General features: G+C 42.7%; 1 protein-coding gene across 1 annotated transcript in view; it reads left to right on the forward strand.

Moving 5' to 3' along the window:
* Positions 1-15,102: 15,102 nt before the first annotated feature.
* MMADHC (metabolism of cobalamin associated D) overlaps positions 15,103-22,253 on the forward strand; it is an 89,288-nt gene continuing 82,137 nt past the window's right edge. The window contains exon 1 of the mRNA XM_033947049.1: positions 15,103-15,241. Within this exon, the coding sequence (XP_033802940.1) occupies positions 15,200-15,241 (42 nt within the window). The 5' untranslated portion in view covers positions 15,103-15,199. The remainder of the gene's footprint in view (positions 15,242-22,253) is intronic.

Consider the following 22,253-nt stretch of genomic DNA (forward strand, 5'->3'; position numbering starts at 1 on the left):
AAAGACAGGAATGTAGGCGCTACAAAAACAATAGGAACAAAGACAGGAATGAAGGCGCTACAAAAACAATAGGTACAAAGGAAAACAGGAATGTAGGGGCTACAAAAACAATAGGAACAAAGAAAGACAGGAATGTAGGCGCTACAAAAACAATAGGAACAAAGGAAGACAGGAATGTAGGCGCTACAAAAACAATAGGAACAAAGGAAGACAGGAATGTAGGCGCTATAAAAACAATAGGCACAAAGGAAGACAGGAATGTAGGCGCTACAAAAACAATAGGAACGAGAAAGAAAATAAAGATCACTTTGCAGGTATAAATAAAAGAGGTGGAGAAAGGGAGACCACTGAGGACTGAAAAATCAGAGAACCGGAATAGTGACTGCCTAATGAAGGGTTTCTTTGAGCGATTCCTCAGGCTCTTGCCCTTTCTTCTTAAAATAAGGAACGTTACTGTACATGTGGGTAAAGGATTGCACGTGCCAAGGCAGCAAGTATTTCTTTAATTATATTTTTATTGAAATCAAACAACTTCGCCAAACAAATACATATGAATTAAAATATCAGAGATTACCAAAGGAAAAGAAAGGATAGAAATCAACCCCAAAATATAAATGTACAGTACATAGCCCTGATTCTATAAATGGCATCTAACGTTAGCCACCTAGATTAGTATGCCACGAGACCAGGATGGTCTCGGGGCTCAAGGATCTCTCATACGAAGAGAGGCTGAACAAATTGCGGCTCTACTCTCTCGAGGAACGTAGGGAGAGGGGAGACATGATTGAGATGTTCAAGTATATCACCGGGCGTATCAAAGTGGAAGAAGATATTTTCCTTCTCCAAGGACCCTCAGCCACAAGAGGGCATCCGCTTAAACTCTAGGGGAGGGAAATTTCATGGCGACACCAGAAAGTATTACTTCACTGAAAGAGTGGTTGAACTTTGGAACAAGCTTCTGATATAGGTGATCGAGGCCAAAAGCGTTCCAGATTTTAAGGGTAAATGGGATGCCCATGTGGGATCCCTGAGAGGGTGAAGTTACGGATGGGTCAGTTAGAGCGGGGTCTCTAGAGCAGACTTAGGGGGTGGGTCTGTGGAGTGGGCAGACTTGATGGGCTATGGCCCTTATCTGCCGTCATTTTCTATTTTTCTATGTTAATCTAGGTGCCTAGATTGGGCGTAATCACTTTGGCCAAGAAAACCCTTGCCTAAATGGCAGTGTACCTGAGGATTCAATGCCTACCGGCATCTAAGAATGTTTAGGCACTGTTAGGCGCAATTCTATAAATAGCATCTAGTGGTTGATTGACAACCACGCTGTTTTTAGAATCAAAGCCACAAAGCAGTGTCTTGCAAACTTTCCAGCCGGCGGCACACTAAAATCCAGTGCCCTGGCCGAAAAGGCACCCGGAAGTACGATGATGTGTGACATCATCGTGTTGATATCTGCGCATGTGTGAAGGCCCATCTGACCGCGACCCGCTTCGGTGGAGGGATCCAGGAGGTGAGGGGAGAGGAGAAGAGACGTTGGCCAGGAGGAGAGTTGATGTCCTGTAGGCAGTCAGATGGCATGGACGACTCTCCACCTCGCTAATGTGTTGCAGCACACCTGAAATCTCAGGAGGTATACATTTTGCAATACACTGCCATAAAGGGTAGCTCTCTGCAGTGGCGTAGTAAGGGTAAGAGGCGCTTGGGGCAGTGGCGCCCCCCCCTTGCCCTCCTCTCTGCACCCCCACTCCTTCTGTACCCCCCTGCTTCTTCCCGCCCTCATTCCACACCTCTTAATCTTCGCCAGCACGAGTGGCTTCTGCACACATGCTCCTCGCACCAGCGTTGGATTTCCCTGACATCACTTCCTGGCCCCGTGACCCAGAAGCGACTCAGAGGGGAACTAGACTGGCGCGAGCAACAAGCAGAAGTTGTTCGTGCTAGCAAAGTTAATTCGGAGGTATGGGGTGGGGGGGAGGATGGCGTGAGGGTGGCAGGGTGTGGCAGACAGGTTCCAGCACTCCTACCGACTTGACCGGGGAGGTCCATACCCCTTTACTACACCACTGGCTTTCTGGAACCTATTCTTTAGAGTAAAGTAGATGCCTACTTTCCATTATAGAATACTAGTATAATAGGTAAAGTACACTTATATAAATTAGGCATGACCACTTACAATAGCCATAGAGCCTTTGTTGTTATAAAATGCACCTATAATATTCTATCATTTCTGCATGTAACTGTGCACCCTGCCCATGCATACACCTACCTTGGAAGTATATACCATTGCATTTAGGCATTAATATATAGAATAACACATAGCCAGATTATAGGCATATATGTGCACGTTTAGTCATTTGCATTGCTTTCTTGGTGCATTTTCCATAGAATTAGCATTTTGCTGGCCTACATTATAGGCTTCAACCGCGGGCCTAGGGAGGCGCGTAGGGCCACCTAGGCCCGCCTAAGGCTACTTCTGGGCCAAGGCACACCACGCCTAGCCTTAGGCGAGCGGGCCTACGCACCTCCTTAGGCTCCTGGAGGCGCCTACAATGTAGGCAGCCTGCCTCAGGAGGGGGTGTTTTTAAATGTGCATCCTGATTGGCTGGTTAGGCAGCAGTTGGCCGCCTACAAATGGGATGCCATTTATAGAATTTGGCCCTAAAATGTTTGGTTCATGTTTATGCCCTCAGCTGTGCCACAGTTTAGAATATTGGGATTTTTTCAAACAGACTAATGCACCAGCTTCTTCATTGGTCTTCAAATTCCTTATTAAATATTTTTTCAATAAATTATTATTTCTTACTTAGGACCTGTTTTACAAAGCCGCGCTAGTGGCTGCTGCGCAGTAACAGCCCCGAAGCCCATAGAGATTTAAAGGGCTTCGGGGCTGTTGCCGCGCGGCTTTATAAAACAAACTGTTAGTCTTATTTAAATTTTTTTCAAAATGAAACTTATAAAGAATGAAAGGCGATAATCATCTTTAAAAGATCTAACGGCAGGGGCAGATTCTCCGATATAGAATCTATGTTTCGCTACTGCTTTCTCAAGGAAACCCCTTTCATAGCTGTCATCACCAACCTTGCCTCTAGCTTTCAGCACTATACATACGGAAAAGAAAAAACTCCAATAATCGAAAGAAAGGGACAGTCATTCAAAACCCTATTCCAGCTTTCAAAAAAAAAAGAACGAAAATATTCATTCAAGTAATTATAGTGTGCTTATCATTAGTTTCTCAATAGCTTTTCCTGACTGCTTATCATAACTGCTGCTGTGATTGAGCCTGATTATCCCTATAGACTATTGAAAGCCATAGTAAAGAAATATGCTTTTAAATTAGTCCTAAAGTTTCTGTATGACGTCTCTGAGCACAATTTATGCAGTAAATTGTTCCACAAAGAGTAGACCAGAAAGAAAATGCACATTTTCGAGTTGATTCCCAGTGAGCTCGATTGGGAAAGTCGTGAGGACGAAAGGCTAGTCCTTTCTTAGGAACACACAAACATTATTGAAGAATCGCTTCAACATTTGGAAGTGGATTTTGCATCCTGCTGCTCTGGTGCCTTTCACCTCAACATTTGGAACTGGGTTTTGCATCCTGCTGCTCTGGTGAATCATAAGAACATAAGCAGTGCCTCTGCTGGGTCAGACCAGAGGTTCATAATGCCCAGCAGTCCACTCACGTGGTGGCCCATTAAGGTCCAGGACCTGTATAATAATCTTCTATCTATACCCTTCTATCCCCTTTTCCTTCAGGAAATCATCTAATCCCTTCTTGAACCTGAATACCGTACTCTGTCCTATCAAACCCTCTGGAAGTGCAATCCAGGTGTCCACCACCCTTTGGGTGAAGAACTTCCTAGCATTGGTTCTGAATCTGTCCCCTCTTAATTTTTCCGAATGCCTTTTCGTTCTTGTAGTTTTCGAAAGTTTGAAGAATCTGTCCCTCTCCACTTTCTCTATGCCCTTCATGATCTTGTAAGTCTCTATCATGTCCCCTCTAAGCCTCCGCTTTTCCAGGGAATAGAGCCCCAGTTTCTCTAATCTTTCAGCATATGAAAGGTTTTCCATACCTTTTATCAATCGCGTCGCTCTTTTCTGAACCCTCTCGAGTATCACCATATTCTTCTTAAGGTACGGCGACCAATATTGGACGCAGTACTTCAGATGCGGGCGTACCATCGCCCGATACAACGGCAGGATAACTTCTTTTGTTCTGGTTGTAATACCTTTCTTGATAATACCTAGCATTCTATTCGCCTTCTTAGAGGCTGCTGCGCACTGTGCCGACGGTTTCATTGTCTTGTTCACTATTACCCCCAAGTCCTTTTCTAGGGACTTTCACCCATTACCAGCCCTCCCATCGTATAACTGTACTTCGGGTTTCTGTTTCCTACATGCAAGACTTTACATTTCTCTACATTAAACTTCATCTGCCATCTCGTCGCCCACTCTTCTAGTTTGTTCAGGTCCCTTTGTAAATCCTCACAGTCCCCTTTAGTCCCAAATCCACTAAATAGTTTGGTGTCGTCTGCGAATTTTATTACTTTGCACTTCGTCCCTGTTTCTAGATCATTTATAAATACATTGAACAGCAGCGGTCCGAGTACCGACCCCTGCGGAACACCACTTGTGATCCTCCTCCAGTCTGAGTAGTGGCCCTTCACTGCTACCCTTTGCTTTCTACCCGCCATCCAATTTTTGATCCATCTGTGTACATCTCCTTCCACCCCATGGTTCTTCAGTTTCCGTAGTAGTCATTCATGGGGTCACTTGTCAAAGGCTTTTTGGAAATCTAAGTATAAGATGTCTATGGGGTCCCCTTTGTCCATTTGTTTGTTAATTCCTTCAAAGAAGTGTAATAAGTTCATTAGGCACGATCTTCCCTTGCAGAAGCCATGTTGGCTTGTTTTCATCAGTTTATTCCTTCCTAGATGCTCATCGATGCCGTCTTTTATCAGTGCTTCCGCCATCTTCCCTGGAACCGAAGTCAGACTTACTGGTCTGTAGTTCCCTGGGTCACCTCTCGATCCTTTTTGTGGCTTACTGCCTACTGTTTATCATTCTCACACCTTTGAAAGGTTTCATAATGATTCCCGATTAAGACACATCATTTATGTGTCGAAACACTGGCCGTGTCAAGCTGAGCTGTAATCCATCTTATGCGATTCTCCAATAAAATTTGTGTGCTCCTAAGGAAGGACTGTCCTTTCATCCTCACTTTATTCTGCTTGTGCATTTACTCCTGCTATTGACATGACATGTGTGAGACCGCCTAAATGCAGGCATGTAAATACCGACTTTTGCTAGTATTCTTTAAAGGAATTTGGACATCCAGATGCTGTTATAGATTCAGTCCTTAGTGTACTGCATTCTAGTAATATAAATTTGGCACCCTTTTAGAATTACCCCTATATATACAGATTATACATTTTGATGTCCCAGTGAAGTCATACCTGGTATTCAGGCAGCACAGCAAGACATATAATCAGTATAGATCAGTATAGAGAAGGTAGAGAGGGACAGATTCTTCAGGCTAGCGGGGACATCAAAAACAAGAGGGCATTCAGAAAAACTGAAAGGAGACAGATTCAAGACAAATGCTAGGAAGTACTTCTTCACTCAGAGGGTGGTGGACACCTGGAATGCGCTTCCAGGAGAGGTGATAGGACAGAGTACAATAATGGGCTTCAAAAAGGCCTTGGATGACTTCTTGAAGGAGAAAGGGATTACAGGGTATAGATAGAGGGGTACTATACAGGGTACTTCAGGATTAGGGCATAAACAATTCAGGTGATGGGAACTTACAGGTCAAGGACCTGGAGGGCCGCCGCGGGAGCGGGCTGCTGGGCACGATGGACCCCTGTTCTGACCCAGCAGAGGCAATACTTATGTTCTTAATACTCGTATAGCAGAAAAAAAACTAGGGGACACTTGATGAAGTTACAGGGAAATATTTTTAAAACCAATAGAAGGAAATATTGTTTCACAGAGAATAGTTAATAATAATAATAATAACAACTTTATTTTTATATACCACAAAACCACAAACAGTTCTGAGTGGTTTACAAAGGAAGAGACTGTATACAGACAGCGATATTACAAAAAAAACTTTCAAAATTACATTAACATGATAAGATTAATCAATTTTTCCTGGAAGTGTTTTAGAAGTAAATCATAGCAGAAATGGAGTCAGAAAAATTTGTCAACGAGATAAGTTCTGATCAACTTCCTAAAAGTCTGGTAAGAAAGAGAATTTGGGATAAAGTTGGTTAAATATTTATTCCATTTGCCTGCTTGGAAACGCATTCCAGAGCTTACTTGTTCGCTCTCCCATCCTTGAAGGGCTGTATCTACAAGTAAGCTCTGGAATGCGTTGCCAGAGATTGTGGTACGAGCGATTAACGTAGCTAATTTTAAGAAAGGTATTGACAATTTCCTGGAGCACAAGTCTATAGTATGCTTTTGAGACAGTTTAAGTGGGTCAAGTCACCCAGCACGGACACATGTGCAAGACCGAGTGATTGTTAGAGTGGTAAAGAGGTATACATAAAAAGAAGTTTAATGTTCTCAAATCAGCACCACTTTTCCTTCAAACGTAATTTCATTGATTAAAGTATCACAACAGTTCTTTGGTACTTGAAAAATAAAATAAAGCTTTCTTGCTTTCAGTCAGGAATTCACCCTAAACTTCCCAAACTAGGCATATGCCCTTCATTTGCATCCACAGTTCATCTTCTGTGCTAGTGCTTCCATCCAAACAAAATACTGTCCCAGCACAAGGCCTTCGGCAGGCCTAAGCCTCTGCTACTACACCCAAGCCTCTCATCATCCAAAATGAAACGGCTTCTCTTTTCCATTATGCTTCTCAATTTATCATCAGGTAATTTCTGTGCAACCCTGAATTAAACACCACTGGGATCTGGTAATTCTCTTGCCCAGCAGAGAGGGAACCAACCACCATTTAGATTGGTAGCATACAATACCTCCCAATATTCTCTCATAAGGGTTGGCAGTGAACACACTTTTATTTGGTTCCACTTCATTAAGTATGCTATTAAACTCCTTTCTTCTTATGTCACTAGCTTAACATACTATAGTTCAGGAATTTGGCTTCATAGTCTCTTTAGATCATTCACATATCATATTGTCCATGACTTCTTCTGGGATGTAAACATTCCCACTTCTTAACAGGTGCTATGTAGCTTTCTGACTTAAAACACAGTCTTAGCTTTGGAAGCCTGTTATTCACAGCCACTACTATTCTCTACTCATTTACATATTCAATTCTGGCACATTTCTTCAGCTTCTAGACTTTCAGCGTAACCTTCACTACAGCCCATGGGTTCAATTTCTTCAAGTGTATTAGAATTTTCTTCTGGACATATGGATAATTGATCCTCCAAAGCTTCTGCTTCTGGATAGTTTCCACCCTGATTAAAGTGGTGTCTGGACTTACCTAGCTCCTCCAATTGGCTAGTCCTTGGACCAAGAATAGGTTTGCTTGCTATCTTCCTTCCCTCCAAGTAGGTTGTGAAGCTTCTCCCCTGTCTCTGTGTTTTTGTCTGTTTAATCACCCCGCCTGATATATACAATCTTTTGATTGGTTGGGGAACCCTGACACTTGGAGCTCTGGCTGAAACAGCCTGCTGATTTATATACTGTGTCCCTTTTCTTGTATTATCCCTTTTCTTAAAGCTTTCAATGGTACACTGGTAGGTTTCTTCTAGAAGGGTAAATAGGCATGAACATTAGGAAAAGTTCCTTCTGTCCTGTACCTGCTCTGGCTTAAGTGGAACAATGTTGTATGATTTTGGCTTAGGTACTAGCTTGCTAAGCTGGGGCTTCTGTACTGGGGCAGGGACTACATTCTTTCTCATTTGCTTTTCCCTGAGTAATTCGGAATCCACATAATTTTTTCTGCAACAATAAACACACACAAGACCCTAAGATGCCATATTCTGCATGCAGTACAACACCAGAGAAATAAAAACAAATGCATTTCTTCTGAACAATGCAAAATATAGACAGCAAATGGAAATTCTCAAAATTGAAAATAAAATCCTACCTTTGTGTCTGGTGATTTTAGTTTTCTAATCATCTTATCCCAGTCACTGGTTGAACATCCTTCGGTCTGTGCTCTTAACTGTGTCTCCAGGGCCACCTTATCCATTTGCTGTTTTTCTCTCCTTCTTCACTTTCTGCCCTACATCAATCTTTATCTAATTGTACAACTGACCTAAGTTAATAACAAACCTATGGAGAGTGATCAAACTAAAGTTTATAAAAATACTCAGAGATGTTGAAACTCTATAAGGAAGGCTGAAAAACCTCCCTTGGGTGAAGAGTTCACCTTCCAGTCATTGTTATTTTATAAAAAACTTTGATCACTGTCTCCAAAAAGGTTATGCTTAGCACAATTCAAAAGGTTTCAAATGGTTCTCCTCTTACTAATATACTGCGGAAAGTCACTGCATGATATATGTATTTTGCAAAATACCATTTGAAACCTTTTGAATTGTGCTAAACATAACCTTTTTGGAGACAGTGATCAAAGTTTTTTATAAAATAACAATGACTGGAAGGTGAACTCTTCTTTCCAGCTTATGATTTATCTTTAATCTTATCTATTGTTTTGCCTTTTGTCTTTGTTTTGTTCTATTTTTATCATTTAAATTTCTCCAGAATTCTACTGTTCAACGGCTCCCCCTTCTGCTTGTATTCCTTTCTCTCCTCTCTTCTACCTTCCAAAGTATTTAGATCAATGCTGTCTTATTAAAATGTTTATTTTATTTTTATTTTTCCTCTAGCTCTACTTTTCACTTCTCTATTACCCTCCAGGTACTTTAGTTAGATTGTGAGCCTTCGGGACAGTAAGGGAATTTTTCAAGTACCTTTCTTATTTCTAATCTTAATGTATATTTTCTGTAAACCGCTTAGAACCTAACGGATGTAGCGGTATATAAGAAATAAATTACATTACATTACATTACCATCTCCTCCCTTATTCCAATGTTTTTTTAAACAGCATTTCTTGCATCTCTCTTCCCATCCCTGTGCACCATCTCCTCCCTCTTTCTCCCCCTCTGGCGATCTAACATATTTTTCCTCCCCTTCTCATAGTCTTCCATCTCTCTCCTCCCCTTTTGTGATCTTGCATCTCCCTATCCTTCTTTTCCCCTCTCACCTACCTCTCTCTCCTCCTTCCCTGATCTGGCATCTCTCTCTCCTTCCCTCTCCCTCTAGTAATCTGATATTTCTTTCCTTATCTTTCTCCCATCTTGTGGTCTGGTATCGCTTCTTCTCTCCTTCCCTCCTCCTTCTCCCAACCATGGTCTAGCATCTCTATCCTCCCCTTCTCTTTCTCTTCCCTCCCCAGAAGTCTGGCATCTCTTTCTTTTTTTTCCTTTCCATCCCCACAGTCCAGCCTTTCTCTAATGACTCCCCACACACACAATCCCCAAGCATTCATCTCCTCCATGGGATCCGATAAGGCGGCTACTCTTGCACTCTCTGGGCCGCCAGCAGTGTGAGTGAAGTAAACACATTTCCTTTGGTGGCCCGGAAGTTTTCCTTCTGCTACTTTGCCCCTAAGTGGGGACAGGAAGCAGTAGCAGAGGGAAAGGTTCTGGGCTGCGAAAGGCAGCGTGCTTACTTCATTTACGTTGCCGGTGGCCCAAAGAGTGAAAAAGCGGCTACAGCAATGGATCCCACCATCACCATCTCTCCTTTTCTCAACTATCCTTTCATCCAGCATCTCTTTCCCTCCTTCCCCACTAACCCAGGGTCCACCATCTCTCCCTTTTTCGTCCTAACTACCCTCCTTATCCACTATCTCTCTATCCCCTCCCTCCACACCACCCCTTGGATCCAACTTCTCTCCCTTTCTTTCCCCTCCCTACATACATACCATTGTCCACCATCTGTCTCCCTCTCCTCTGTTTCCAGGTCCATTATTTCTTCCCCTTCACTTCCCCCCCCTCAGTCCAGCATATCCCCCTCTCTTTGAACCCCCTCCCCCGTGTACTTCAAGAAGAGCCTTTAGGCTTTAAGGAAAACTGGGCAGTTGCCCTTGGTCTTGTAGGTTTAGACAGCTCCTCCCGAAGGCTGGCATGCTTCCCTCTTGTCTCCACTCTCATCCGGTGTCCCCCTGGCCTTCCCGCTCTAACTTAAAAAAGTCATTATGACCTGTAGAGAATCCTCGGCACTGCAGCAGTTCCCTCTGCCACTGTAGATCCTAGACCGAAACAGGACATTCCGTCAGAGGAGGGGCAGATCCAAGGCAGAGGGAATGTTCAGTGGAGGTCGCGGGAAGGTTGTTAGACTTGCTGCAACACCGGCAATACTCTGCAGACCATAATTACTTTTTAAAGTTAGACCAATAAAGTCAGGGGGACACCGTACAAGAGTGGAGACAAGGGGGAAGCATGCCAGCCTTTGGGAAGCCCCCTAAACTGCATATGAGGTCCCCAAAATATTGGGGGTGCTCGGGTACCCACAGAGCTGGCACCTATGTTGTAAACATTCTGAAAAACCCAACTGGTTTTGGAATCACCAGAATGGCCTTGAAAAACCCTAACTAAAAACAGATTATAGTATTACATGAAAGGTCATGTCCCTTTCACAACGATCTAGTTTGCACTGTACTAGAAAAATGATAAACAGTTATTTGGGTACAATGTTCAAATGATACACTAGGAGAGTTGAGTAGGTTATTATAAAGACAAATACCTCTTAAATTATGATTGTCCAAATATGACTCAGAGTTCTGTAGTTCAGAAAACACAGTAATTAACAGCTTGCTGACAACTAAGGAGGTGAAGTAACCCTGTTCATAATGCATATGATTAAATCTAGTACTTTGAACATGTCTTGTTCTACAGATACTTATGCCACCACTCCTGAAGAAGGCTTCCTGGTGTGGGTGTAATTAGGGTTTATTTTCCACTTCATGCTGTTTCCCTCCTAGAGAGATACTGTTATTATAAAAAGTCCTTGTCAAATCATATTCACCTGAGATTTACTCTTATAATTCAGTTTTTGTTTATATTTCATCTAATTTGTTTTGCATGAGGAGAACAGAATTACATTATCTTTGCATAAAAACATTTTCCTCGTGTTATAACTTTCATTCATCTTGCTTTTGTTTGGCTAAATTAATACTCTGAGCTGTATTATTTTCTTTTCTTCATTAAAAAATCTTAGCTACATGGGAATGCACTTCCTACCACTCCATGTCAAGCAAATTGGAGAACACAGGTGTACTCAGATAAAATCTATGCAACTGCGCTGTTATTGTTTAACATCTGCTGTCAGGCACTTTTTCCATTTTTAACTAAACCTTGGATATATTAACATGGCATATATGTCATTTAAAAATAAAGAAGAGAGCTTTGGGGTTTTTAAAGGTAACCAAATCTCCTAATTTTTCACGGAAGACACATTTACCAGTCATCTTTGTAAATGATTAATACAGTGTGATCGAGTATCAGTAACAGTGGGGTTTGAAATAATGGCGAAAACTGAGGGCAGCCATTCAGGGAGTGGCACGAGGCCAGGCTGGAGCACGAAAAGCTCGCTCCTGCCTTGTGCACTGCTGGCCACAAGATATGAGGAGGCAGCCGTCCAGCGAGGGAGGGGCAGAAGCGTGGAAAGCTCGCTCCTGCTGATACACCGCTGGACCTTCAGAATTTTAAAAGGTATGGGGGGTTATAAAATTGTTATATTCGCTTCATAAGATGCACAGACATTTTCACCCACTTTTTTTTTTTGGGGGGGGGGGAGTGCGTCTATCATTCCCCTCTTTAAAAGGCATATCCCATACAGGAAAACTTGGAACATCCCTCCTCTTCAAGATCACCGAGCTGTGGAACAGCTTATCTGCCCCTCTTCGGAGTTCGACCTCCCTCCAACGCTTCAGAAAACATTTGAAAACTTGGCTTTTCTCTAAAATGTAACCACTCCCTCCCTCTCCACTTTACTTAGTCCCCTCTTTCTTTCCTTTTTACCAAGCCCTTCTTCTTCCCATTGGAGTTCCTTTCTTTAGTAATTCCTGTAAACCGTGTCGAGCTCTACTTCTGTGGAGATGATGCGGTCTATGGGTATACAAACTTAAAGTTTAGTTTAGTTTAGTCTTATGGAGGAAAAATACAGTATTCTTTCCTCCTTCCCAAACATTGATTCCCTCTCTCCCTTTAACAGCATCTACTCCTGCTTCTCCCCTCCCTCCACATTTGCCCTTGCCTTTCCCTCCCCCTGTCTTACTTCTGATTAGCTAAGCAGCAGTCTGATTAGCTGTAGCAGTCAGTCCCTCCTCTTTCCTGCCCTTGGCCCCTCTGCTTCAGCACCATGAGTACGAATGATTTCCTGTCCCGAACTGCTGAGTGACAGGAGTCTTCCCCTGCCTCTCAGCTGTTCAGGTTTCCCCTGCTGGCTCTGCACATGTGTGAAAGTCGCTCTCACAGCAATGAATTGGACGGGGGAGATGGGGATTATGACGAACCTCCATGCGAATCATTTGCATACAAAATTTTAGTGTACCAATTAGCTCTTTTAGAATCGACCAAAAATCAGATCGGAGCCCCACACGGTCTTAGTGAGCCTGTTTAGTGCATTTAGCTCCCAATTCCTAACAAATTTAAAACCCTCCTCCCTGCACCATCACTTCATCCATGCATTGAGACTCTGGAGCTCTGTCTGTTTCTTGGGTCCTGCACATGGAAGAGGGAGCACTTCTGAAAATGATACCCTCAAGGTTCTGGATTTTAACTTCCTACCTAAGAGTCTAATTTTGGCTTCCAGAACCTCCCTACCACATTTCCCTATGTCTTTGGTACCCTCATGTACCAAGACAGGAGGCTCCTCCCCAGCACTGTCTAAAATCTTATCTAGGTGATGCGTGAGGTCCGCCAACTTTGCACCAGGCAGGCAAGTGACCAAGTGATATCCACGTCCACTAGCCACCCAGCTATCTACATATCTAATGATCGAATCTCCTACTATAATGGCCATCCTAACCCTTCCACCCTGGGCAGAAGCTCCTGGAGATATATCCGTGATGCCCTGGTGGGCTACAGGATTGCTTCCTACTTCACTAGGAACATACTCTCCTTTAAGACCTCCCTCCTCCGAGACAGCACAGAGGATGCCAGACTATCTTGTCCTTTTATGCCTTTTAGAATATTTCAGAACAGTTACAAAGCTAACAGACTTATTTCTGTGTCATGTCTGAAAGCCATTAGCACTAGTTTTAATGAGACAGGCAGGTTCAAGCATTGCTAGCCTTTAAAGTGGTGGGTAAGCTTGACCGACACTCGCCCTTATGAATGTCCAAAACAGTAATCCAAGCAAGGAACAGACGAGACATGGAGGAACATTAAGGAACAAAGCAAGACAGGAATCAAGGTATTCATGAGAACAAGGTTCAAGGTAACAGTAGAAGGGGTCACAATGGCAAGACAATGAAAGCAGAGACAATAACAATAGCAATGATACAGCCTTGAACCAGTCCAGGCAAATGAAATGATAAAACCCACAGCTTACCTCACTGGCTTCTTAGTAACTGAAAAGGAAATACTTACATAAGCAGCATCTTTTCTGTATGACATTTAAAAAGGCACAAAATCCATGTTTTATCAATTCAAGCAGAATGATGATGATTAGAAAATTTTGGGGAAAGCACTTTTTGTGGTATAATGATCTGCAAATGGAAACAACAAATACAGAAATGCTTTCAGATCACACTGCATAGTGTATGTATGTATATATATACAGTATACTGTATATCTGCACATTACAGCACTTTAACAAAATAACTACAGTAAAACCTTGGTTTGCAAGCATAATTCACTCCGGAAGCATGCTTGTAATCCAAAGCACACATATATCAAAGGGAATTTCCCATAGGAAATAATGAAAACTCAGACGATTCATTCCACAACCCAAAAACTTTAATACAAAATACTGTACTGTATGAAATAGAAAGGAGAAGGACGCCGAGCCGCCAGAGGAAGAGGAAGAGGAGAAGAGCAGCAGCCTGGGTGGCTCCCCAGTGCTGCTGCTCCTGTCTCAGCAGCCGCCGCTGCTTCCAGAGCTGGGCTCGGTACTGCTGTAGCCTGCCGCCGTCACCTTCGAGGCGCAAGAAGCCGGCATGGCGTTGCTATGTGGAGCAGAAGCGGCGAAACTGCAGGTGGTGTTCGCCATGCTTTCCCAAGCCTATAACAGTGGTGGTGGAGGAGTAGAAAAGGCCTCGCTGCTCCGCAGAAAGAGCGTCAACACCAATGAGCTCATCCCAGTGCCCAGCTCCGAGCACATCGCCAAGATCGTGGGGCAGCAGGGTTGCAAACACGTATGTTGTGTGCGCTCGAACTGCGAGTAAATTGTACGTGATGCTGTGCTCGGCAACACGTATGTTGTGTGTACTTGACGTGATGCGCATATACATGCTCGTTTTGCAAGATAATGCACATTTATCAAGTTAAAATTTAATAAAATGTTTTGCTCGTCTTGCAAAACACTCACACACCAAGTTATTCGCAATCCAATGTTTTACTGTATTTAGTCTGAGCAGTATTATCTGCAAACAAGAAACAGGGATTCAGCTCCAAATCCATAGCTCAGCCTTCCGCAAACATAGAGATATTTTATGTTGTAATAGTTGATTTTGAGCAACCATAATACTCGCATGAAAACAAATCATAAAACTGCAAGAGGAAAGCGTCATGTCCTTTTACGTCTTAGAATATTTCAGAATAGTTACAAAGCTAAAAGACTATGGGGCTCATAATTGAAAGTCGGCACTTGGACGGACATTGTCCAAATACGTTGTCACAAGCCCGATCCCAGTTCCAGCCTTGTGCCAATGGAAAACCTTAAAAATCAACCGGTGAAAGTAGTCAGGGCTGATCACTATGTGCCTGCGAGACAGGAATTGGATCAGGAAGCGCAGGCTGTATTTGAACAGAACTTAGACCATAGCCCTGTGAAAACAGGTGTTGCCCCTTTAAATCCTCCATTTTGTAAAGGGCTGGCCAAACAGGGCAGAAAGCAGACTCAGCCGAAGAAAGCCCTGCCCCCGAGTAGGGCTGGGCGGAGAACAGCAGCTTTGGAACAATTAGAAAGCTAGTTGTCCCCGAGAGGGAAGGAGGCCAGGGAAGTTCCCAGGTGGAAGGAACCTCCACCAGCCCAGGAATCCACAGATGTGGAAATGATTGACCCAGAGGCAGAGGAGCAAACACAGGAGACCCAGGTATTGGAGGACATGGAATGGAGTTCTCTTCCAGAGCTTGCTTGTCCAGAAGCCATGGAAGTGAGCTGAACTGGCTGGGTGTTTGCCTTACAGAGTTGTTTTTTCCTTTTTTGATTTTTGGGAGTTGGCTGTCTGGCTGCTTGGTCAATGTGTAAGAGCAGTTAAGCCACAGTAATAAGGCATTGTTTGAGTGCGGTGAAAACCCTGAAGGTTGGGTGCTGGTTTGGCCAGACATCCATGTAGGGAGTTTTGTGGGATATATTTTCCTTTTGTGCTTTGCTTTGCCAAAGAGTGGAACTGATAAATCCCATAACCTTCCACTTCTTAATGCTTAGAGGGAAGGGACAAGCCTTGCAACATTATACAGCTCAGAATTTATGTTTGGGAGCTAAAGACTGACGGAGACTCATTTATGTTTTGGGCTGTTCTCACTACTTCAAAGTAGAACTTACCTGGGACATTAGTAGAACATTGGAGCATGTACCAGACCAGGCTGGTGAGAACCATGTTATTTTGAGGCACGGTATAGTTGCTTTTGGATTTTTGTTTTCTTACATTTTTGGCTTTGCCCTATCTGGATAATCAATAAATGAAATTGCTTTCTTTTGGATTCTGATGTGAACTGTGTCATTCTGACTTTTGGTACACAGTGTAAGGCACTCCCAACAGGGCTTCCTCCTTCTTGGGGAAGCACGCCAGGGCGATATTGTAGGCGAGTGCCAGTCACCGCTAGACCCAAGAGCCGGTCACGCTACAACGTGCCGATAATAAAAATGGGTTTTGGACGTATTTCTAAAAGACCTAGGCCTTCATAGTGCCGCTGAACAACCATCGCTAAACGGGGCGTTTCAGGAGGAACAAAAAAAAAAAAGACTTTATTGATAAATAAATTTTTTTAATGCAGTTGGCATGGGCATGCTTCAACCAGCAGGGACTGCTTCAGGGGCTAGACATTGCTGTCAAAACAAATAAAACATAAGAATAGCCTTACTGGGTCAAACCAATGGTCCATCAAGCCCAGTAGCCCGTTCTCACGGTGGCCAATCTAGGTCACTAATACCTGGCCAAAAATAGTAAAATTATAATCATAAAAACAAATACCTGCAAAATTGACATATAAAAACTACATCTTTATCTTTGGGATATTGCTGAAACAAGGCTGCCCTGTGAACTTCTAAAAGCTAAGTTACTCAGCATTTCATATTCTGCTCCTTTCACTGGTTTTCAGAATTATATCTGCTAAATTTCTCTTCTCCTCCCTGTTTCTTACTAAAAAAAATATTTAAAAAACACAAAAAAATAAACCCTTCTCTTTCCTCTGTTAAATCTTATTTCCTCTTCCTCTTCATAGGAAAAAGGGTAAGACTTTGTTAACTCTAATTAAATCCTGGTGCCTGTGGCTCAGGGTGACTAAAGTAGGGAAAATCCTGTTATAAATCCTGTGTTTTAGGGTAGCACTGATAGAACCTGCATTTTTGTTTAAATACTGTGTTTTAGGTGGTATAGAGCCTATATTTCTGTCTTACTAGTATTCAGCCATTGTTTTCTGATGATTAGGTGGAGAAGGGAGGGGCTCTGTTTTACTTCTAAGGTTAATTGCATTATCTTTGGGACATTGCTGAAACAAGGCTGCCCTGTGAACTTCTAAAAGCTAAGTTACTCAGCATTTCATATTCTGCTCTTTTCACTGGTTTTCAGCATTATATCTGCTTAATTTCTCTTCTCATCCCTGTTTCTTACTTTAAAAAAAAAAAAAGTTCAAAAATAAACCCTTCTCTTTCCTCTGCTAAATCTTATTTCCTCTTCCTCTTCATAGGAAAAAGGGTAAGACTTATAGTCCCACCAACCCCAGGGACCACTATTCATATATAGAGACCCATATAATCAGGACTACTCAAATCAAGTCACTTCACAACCAATCAAGATGACCTTTATTCTATGCAATCACTGTGGTGCTTTAATTCCAAGACATACTATTTGGAGGCTTAAGGCTTTCCCCATCTGTCTTCAACTTGCCAGTATTAAGGAGGAGCTCTGCAAACTTAAACAGGAATTGAATACAATTAAGGCAGCTTCCATCACTCCACAAAATCACACCAACTTACCACCTCTACCTCAAAGAATAAAACAGCCCAGGAATAAATGGGTCACAGTAGGCTCAGGAAGACTGCGACATGTAACACAGAAACATCCACCTTCACTAATATTACCTCTACAGAATTCCTTCGCTCCACTAGTGCACTGCGATACTCAGGAAAACAAAAGGGAGGTGGGACTGGAACCAATGAAGGTAACTCAAGAGAACAAGCGCACCCTAAGCACAAATAAAAAAGCCAAAAACAGAAAACTATTACTGTTGGGGGATTCCATCATCAGAGGCATTAACCTTGGAACACAGGGCGAGGAGACCAAAATAGTGAAATGTCTTCCAGGATCCTCAGCTACCAGGAGTTCCAGGCAAATACTGACTATAATTAAGGAAGAAACTAAGGATTTTAACACTGATGTTGTTATCAATCTGGGAACAAATGACCTGGCCAACAACTCCACACTTGCAGCACAGAAAGCTTTTCGGAAGCTTGGTGAGGGCGTGAAACCTTTTGTAAAGACTTTAGCTTTTTCTGAAATACTGCCTGCATATGGAAAGGGAGAGCAAAGAGTGAAAAACACAGAGGACTTTAATAGATGGCTCAGAGCCTGGTGTCATCAAGAAGGCTTCAGGTACATAGGAGGATGGGGCAATACATGGAAGGACAAGAAGCTATATTGCACTGATGGGCTACATATTACTACAGCAGGAAAAAGAAACCTTGCAGAGAAATTTAGACAATATTTTTCTAGGCATTTAAACTAGAAGGTGGGGGTGGTGTATGTACGAAGGACAATTATAGAGACCATCCCCGGCAAAAGAAAAGATGTGATAGTAGTAAAGGCTGCAACATAAGCAATATCAGCAACTCATTTCTTAGTATTGCAACGGAAAGTGAAACGACACAAAAATCCATACGAAAAAGGAGATTATCGCTGAAAAATAGCTGGAAAGCGATGACCACAAATGCTCGCAGTCTAAGCAACAAAGTTCATGATCTGCAAGCCCTGATATTAGAGGCAGATCTAAATATTGTTGCTATCACAGAGACATGGTTCAGTGAATCACATGGATGGGATGCAAACATACCGGGATATAATCTTTTTAGGAAGGACAGAGATGGTCATAAAGGTGGAGGAGTAGCTCTCTATGTAAAGATCAGTATCCAAGCGACCGAAATGCAAGGGACCTGGGGAGAGGAAGAAGCGATATGGATTGCTCTGAAAAGAGAAGATGGAACTTCTATCTACGTGGGTGTAGTCTATAGACCTCCGACTCAATCGCAGCAAATTGATAAGGATCTGATTGTGGATATCCAAAAGTTTGGAAGGAAAGAGGAGGTTCTGCTGTTGGGAGATTTCAACCTGCCGGATGCGGACTGGAATGTTCCGTCTGCAGAATCGGAAAGAAGTAGGGAGATTGTGGATGCCTTTCAAGAGGCTCTGCTCAGACAAATGGTGATGGAACCCACAAGGGAAAAAGCGATATTGGATCTGGTCCTCACAAATGGAGAGAGTATCTCTAATGTTCGAGTGGGTGCTCACCTGGGTAGTAGCGATCATCAAACGGTTTGGTTTGATATAACGGCTAAAGTGGAGAGCGGCCGCACGATACTTAAAGTCCTAGATTTCAAATGTACAGACTTTAATGCAATGGGAAAGTACCTGAAGAAAGAGCTGTTAGGATGGGAGGACATAAGAGAAGTGGAAAGACAGTGGTCTAAGCTGAAAGGAGCGATAAAAATGGCTACGGACCTTTATGTGAAGAAAATCAATAAAAACAAGAGAAAAAGGAAGCCGATATGGTTCTCCAACCTAGTGGCTGAGAAAATAAAGGCGAAAAAGTTGGCGTTCATGAAATATAAAAAAACCCAAGAAGAGGAGAGCAGAAAGGATTATAGGGTGAAACTGAAAGAAGCCAAGAGAGAGATACGTTTGGCGAAGGCACAGGCGGAAGAACAAATGGCTAAAAATGTAAAAAAGGGAGATAAAAATTTTTTCAGATATATTAGTGAAAGGAGGAAGATAAAAAATGGAATTGCTAGGCTAAAAGATGCTGGGAACAAATATGTGGAGAGTGATGAGGAGAAAGCAAATGTGCTAAACAAATACTTCTGTTCTGTGTTCACAGAAGAAAATCCTGGAGAAGGACTGAGATTGTCTGGCAAAGTTACACGAGAAAATGGAGTAGATTCTGCGCCGTTCATGGAGGAGGGTGTTTATGAGCAACTTGAAAAACTGAAGGTGGACAAAGCGATGGGACCAGACGGGATCCATCCCAGGATACTAAGGGAGCTCAGAGAGGTTCTGGCGAGTCCTATTAAAGACTTGTTCAACAAATCTCTGGAGACGGGAGTGATTCCTGGGGATTGGAGGAGAGCGGATGTGGTCCCTATTCATAAAAGTGGTCACAGGGATGAAGCAGGAAACTACAGGCCGGTGAGCCTCACTTCAGTTGTTGGAAAAATAATGGAAGTGTTGCTGAAAGAAAGGATAGTGTACTTCCTTGAATCTAATGGGTTACAGGATCCGAGGCAACATGGCTTTACAAAAGGTAAATCGTGCCAAACGAACCTGATTTAATTTTTTGATTGGGTGACCAGAGAGCTGGATCGAGGACATATGCTAGATGTAATTTACTTGGATTTCAGCAAAGCCTTTGATACAGTTCCTCATAGGAGACTGTTGAACAAACTTGAAGGGCTGAAGTTAGGACCCAAAGTGGTGAACTGGGTCAGAAACTGGCTGTCGGACAGACGCCAGAGGGTGGTGGTTAATGGAAGTCGCTCGAAGGAAGGAAAGGTGACTAGTGGAGTCCCTCAGGGTTCGGTGCTGGGGCCAATCCTGTTCAATATGTATGTGAGTGACATTGCTGAAGGGTTAGAAGGAAAAGTGTGCCTTTTTGCAGATGATACCAAGATTTGTAACAGAGTAGACACCGAAGAGGGAGTGGAAAATATGAAAAAGGATCTGCAAAAGTTAGAGGAATGGTCTAATGCCTGGGAACTAAAATTCAATGCAAAGAAATGCAGAGTAATGCATTTGGGGATTAATAATAGGAAGGAACTGTATATGCTTGGAGGAGAGAAGCTGATATGCACGGACGGGGAGAGGGACCTTGGGGTGATAGTGTCCGAAGATCTAAAGGCGAAAAAACAGTGTGACAAGGCAGTGGCTGCTGCCAGAAGGATGCTGGGCTGTATAAAGAGAGGCGTAGTCAGTAGAAGGAAGAAGGTGTTGATCCCCCTGTACAGGTCATTGGTGAGGCCCCACTTGGAGTATTGTGTTCAGTTTTGGAGACCGTATCTGGCGAAAGACGTAAGAAGACTTGAGGTGGTCTAGAGGAGGGCGACGAAAATGATAGGAGGCTTGCGCCAGAAGATGTATGAGGAGAGACTGGAAGCCCTGAATATGTATACCCTAGAGGAAAGGAGAGACAGGGGAGATATGATTCAGACGTTCAAATACTTGAAGGGTATTAACGTAGAACAAAATCTTTTCCAGAGAAAGGAAAATGGTAAAACCAGAGGACATAATTTGAGGTTGAGGGGTGATAGATTCAGGGGCAATGTTAGGAAATTCTACTTTACGGAGAGGGTAGTGGATGCCTGGAATGCGCTCCCGAGAGAGGTGGTGGAGAGTAAAACTGTGACTGAGTTCAAAGAAGCGTGGGATGAACACAGAAGATTTAGAATCAGAAAATAATATTAAATATTGAACTAGGCCAGTTACTGGGCAGACTTGCACGGTCTGTGTCGGTGTATGGCCGTTTGGTGAAGGATGGGCAGGGGAGGGCTTCAATGGCTGGGAGGGTGTAGATGGGCTGGAGTAAGTCTTAACAGAGATTTTGGCAGTTGGAACCCAAGCACAGTACCGGGTAAAGCTTTGGATTCTTGCCCAGAAATAGCTAAGAAGAAAAATTTAAAAAATAAAATAAAATAAAATTTTTTTAAATTGAATCAGGTTGGGCAGACTAGATGGAGCATTCGGGTCTTTATCTGCCATCATCTACTATGTTACTATGTTAATATATACATTAATTTTAAAAATAAAATAAAAATAACAAGATACTTAAGTAATCTAATAAATAAATAAGTAATCCTGAGTCAGGTATATTTTAAAAATGTATTTATTTATCATTAAAGTCTTTTTACATTTTTGGTACAGCTACAGTTTTAGAAATGTTCCATTCATTTACTGCCAGGCAGTGAAGCTAATCATTGAAAAATACTTTGTGCATTCAAGCTAAATATAAGAATATCAAACATTTTCAAAGAGATGCATTGCTTTACCTAGAAATCCAGCTCCGTGATAGTTTATCATGTTGTAGAATGACTTTAAGATGGATGGGCTAATAAATGTGTAAATTTCCAGATAACCCACTATCCGTGTACCATCATGGCTCTGAGTCCAGGAAACACAGCTATAGACTAGTCTAAATATTCCGCTTTATTGCTCTCTATATCTCTTACTTATTCATTTTGTTTATTCCTAGCGCTGATAAAGCTAGAAACTGCCACATATCCATAAAAGCATCATCAAGCTAGACTGAAATGATACCATATGTTGAATGGTGTCTTCACAGGCAGCAGTTAAGCGTCTCAGACTAGCAAAAGCACCAGCTGCTGCCTAGTCATTATCATTTAATATGCTATTGATTCTCAAGACGTCTCTCAACCCATATAGGAACTAAATATGGTTTGAACTAGCTTATGCCTATACAAATTCCTTGGAGGCTCAAGAGTTCCCCCTCTCTCAAGCCTGACCTCTGTCCCAGACATTTGCTCTTACCTACTCCCATAGGTGCCCCTCCCCAGCCCAACCACAACCCTTCCCCTCCTCTCATTTGTTCGCTGGGAATGCTGCTTCCCAATTTTGGAGGCAGCATTAAAAAAAAACCTGGGAGCTTCCCTTCCCAGCTGCC

This window comes from Geotrypetes seraphini, chromosome 5 (assembly GCF_902459505.1).
Source record: "Geotrypetes seraphini chromosome 5, aGeoSer1.1, whole genome shotgun sequence".
Lineage (NCBI taxonomy): Eukaryota > Metazoa > Chordata > Amphibia > Gymnophiona > Dermophiidae > Geotrypetes > Geotrypetes seraphini.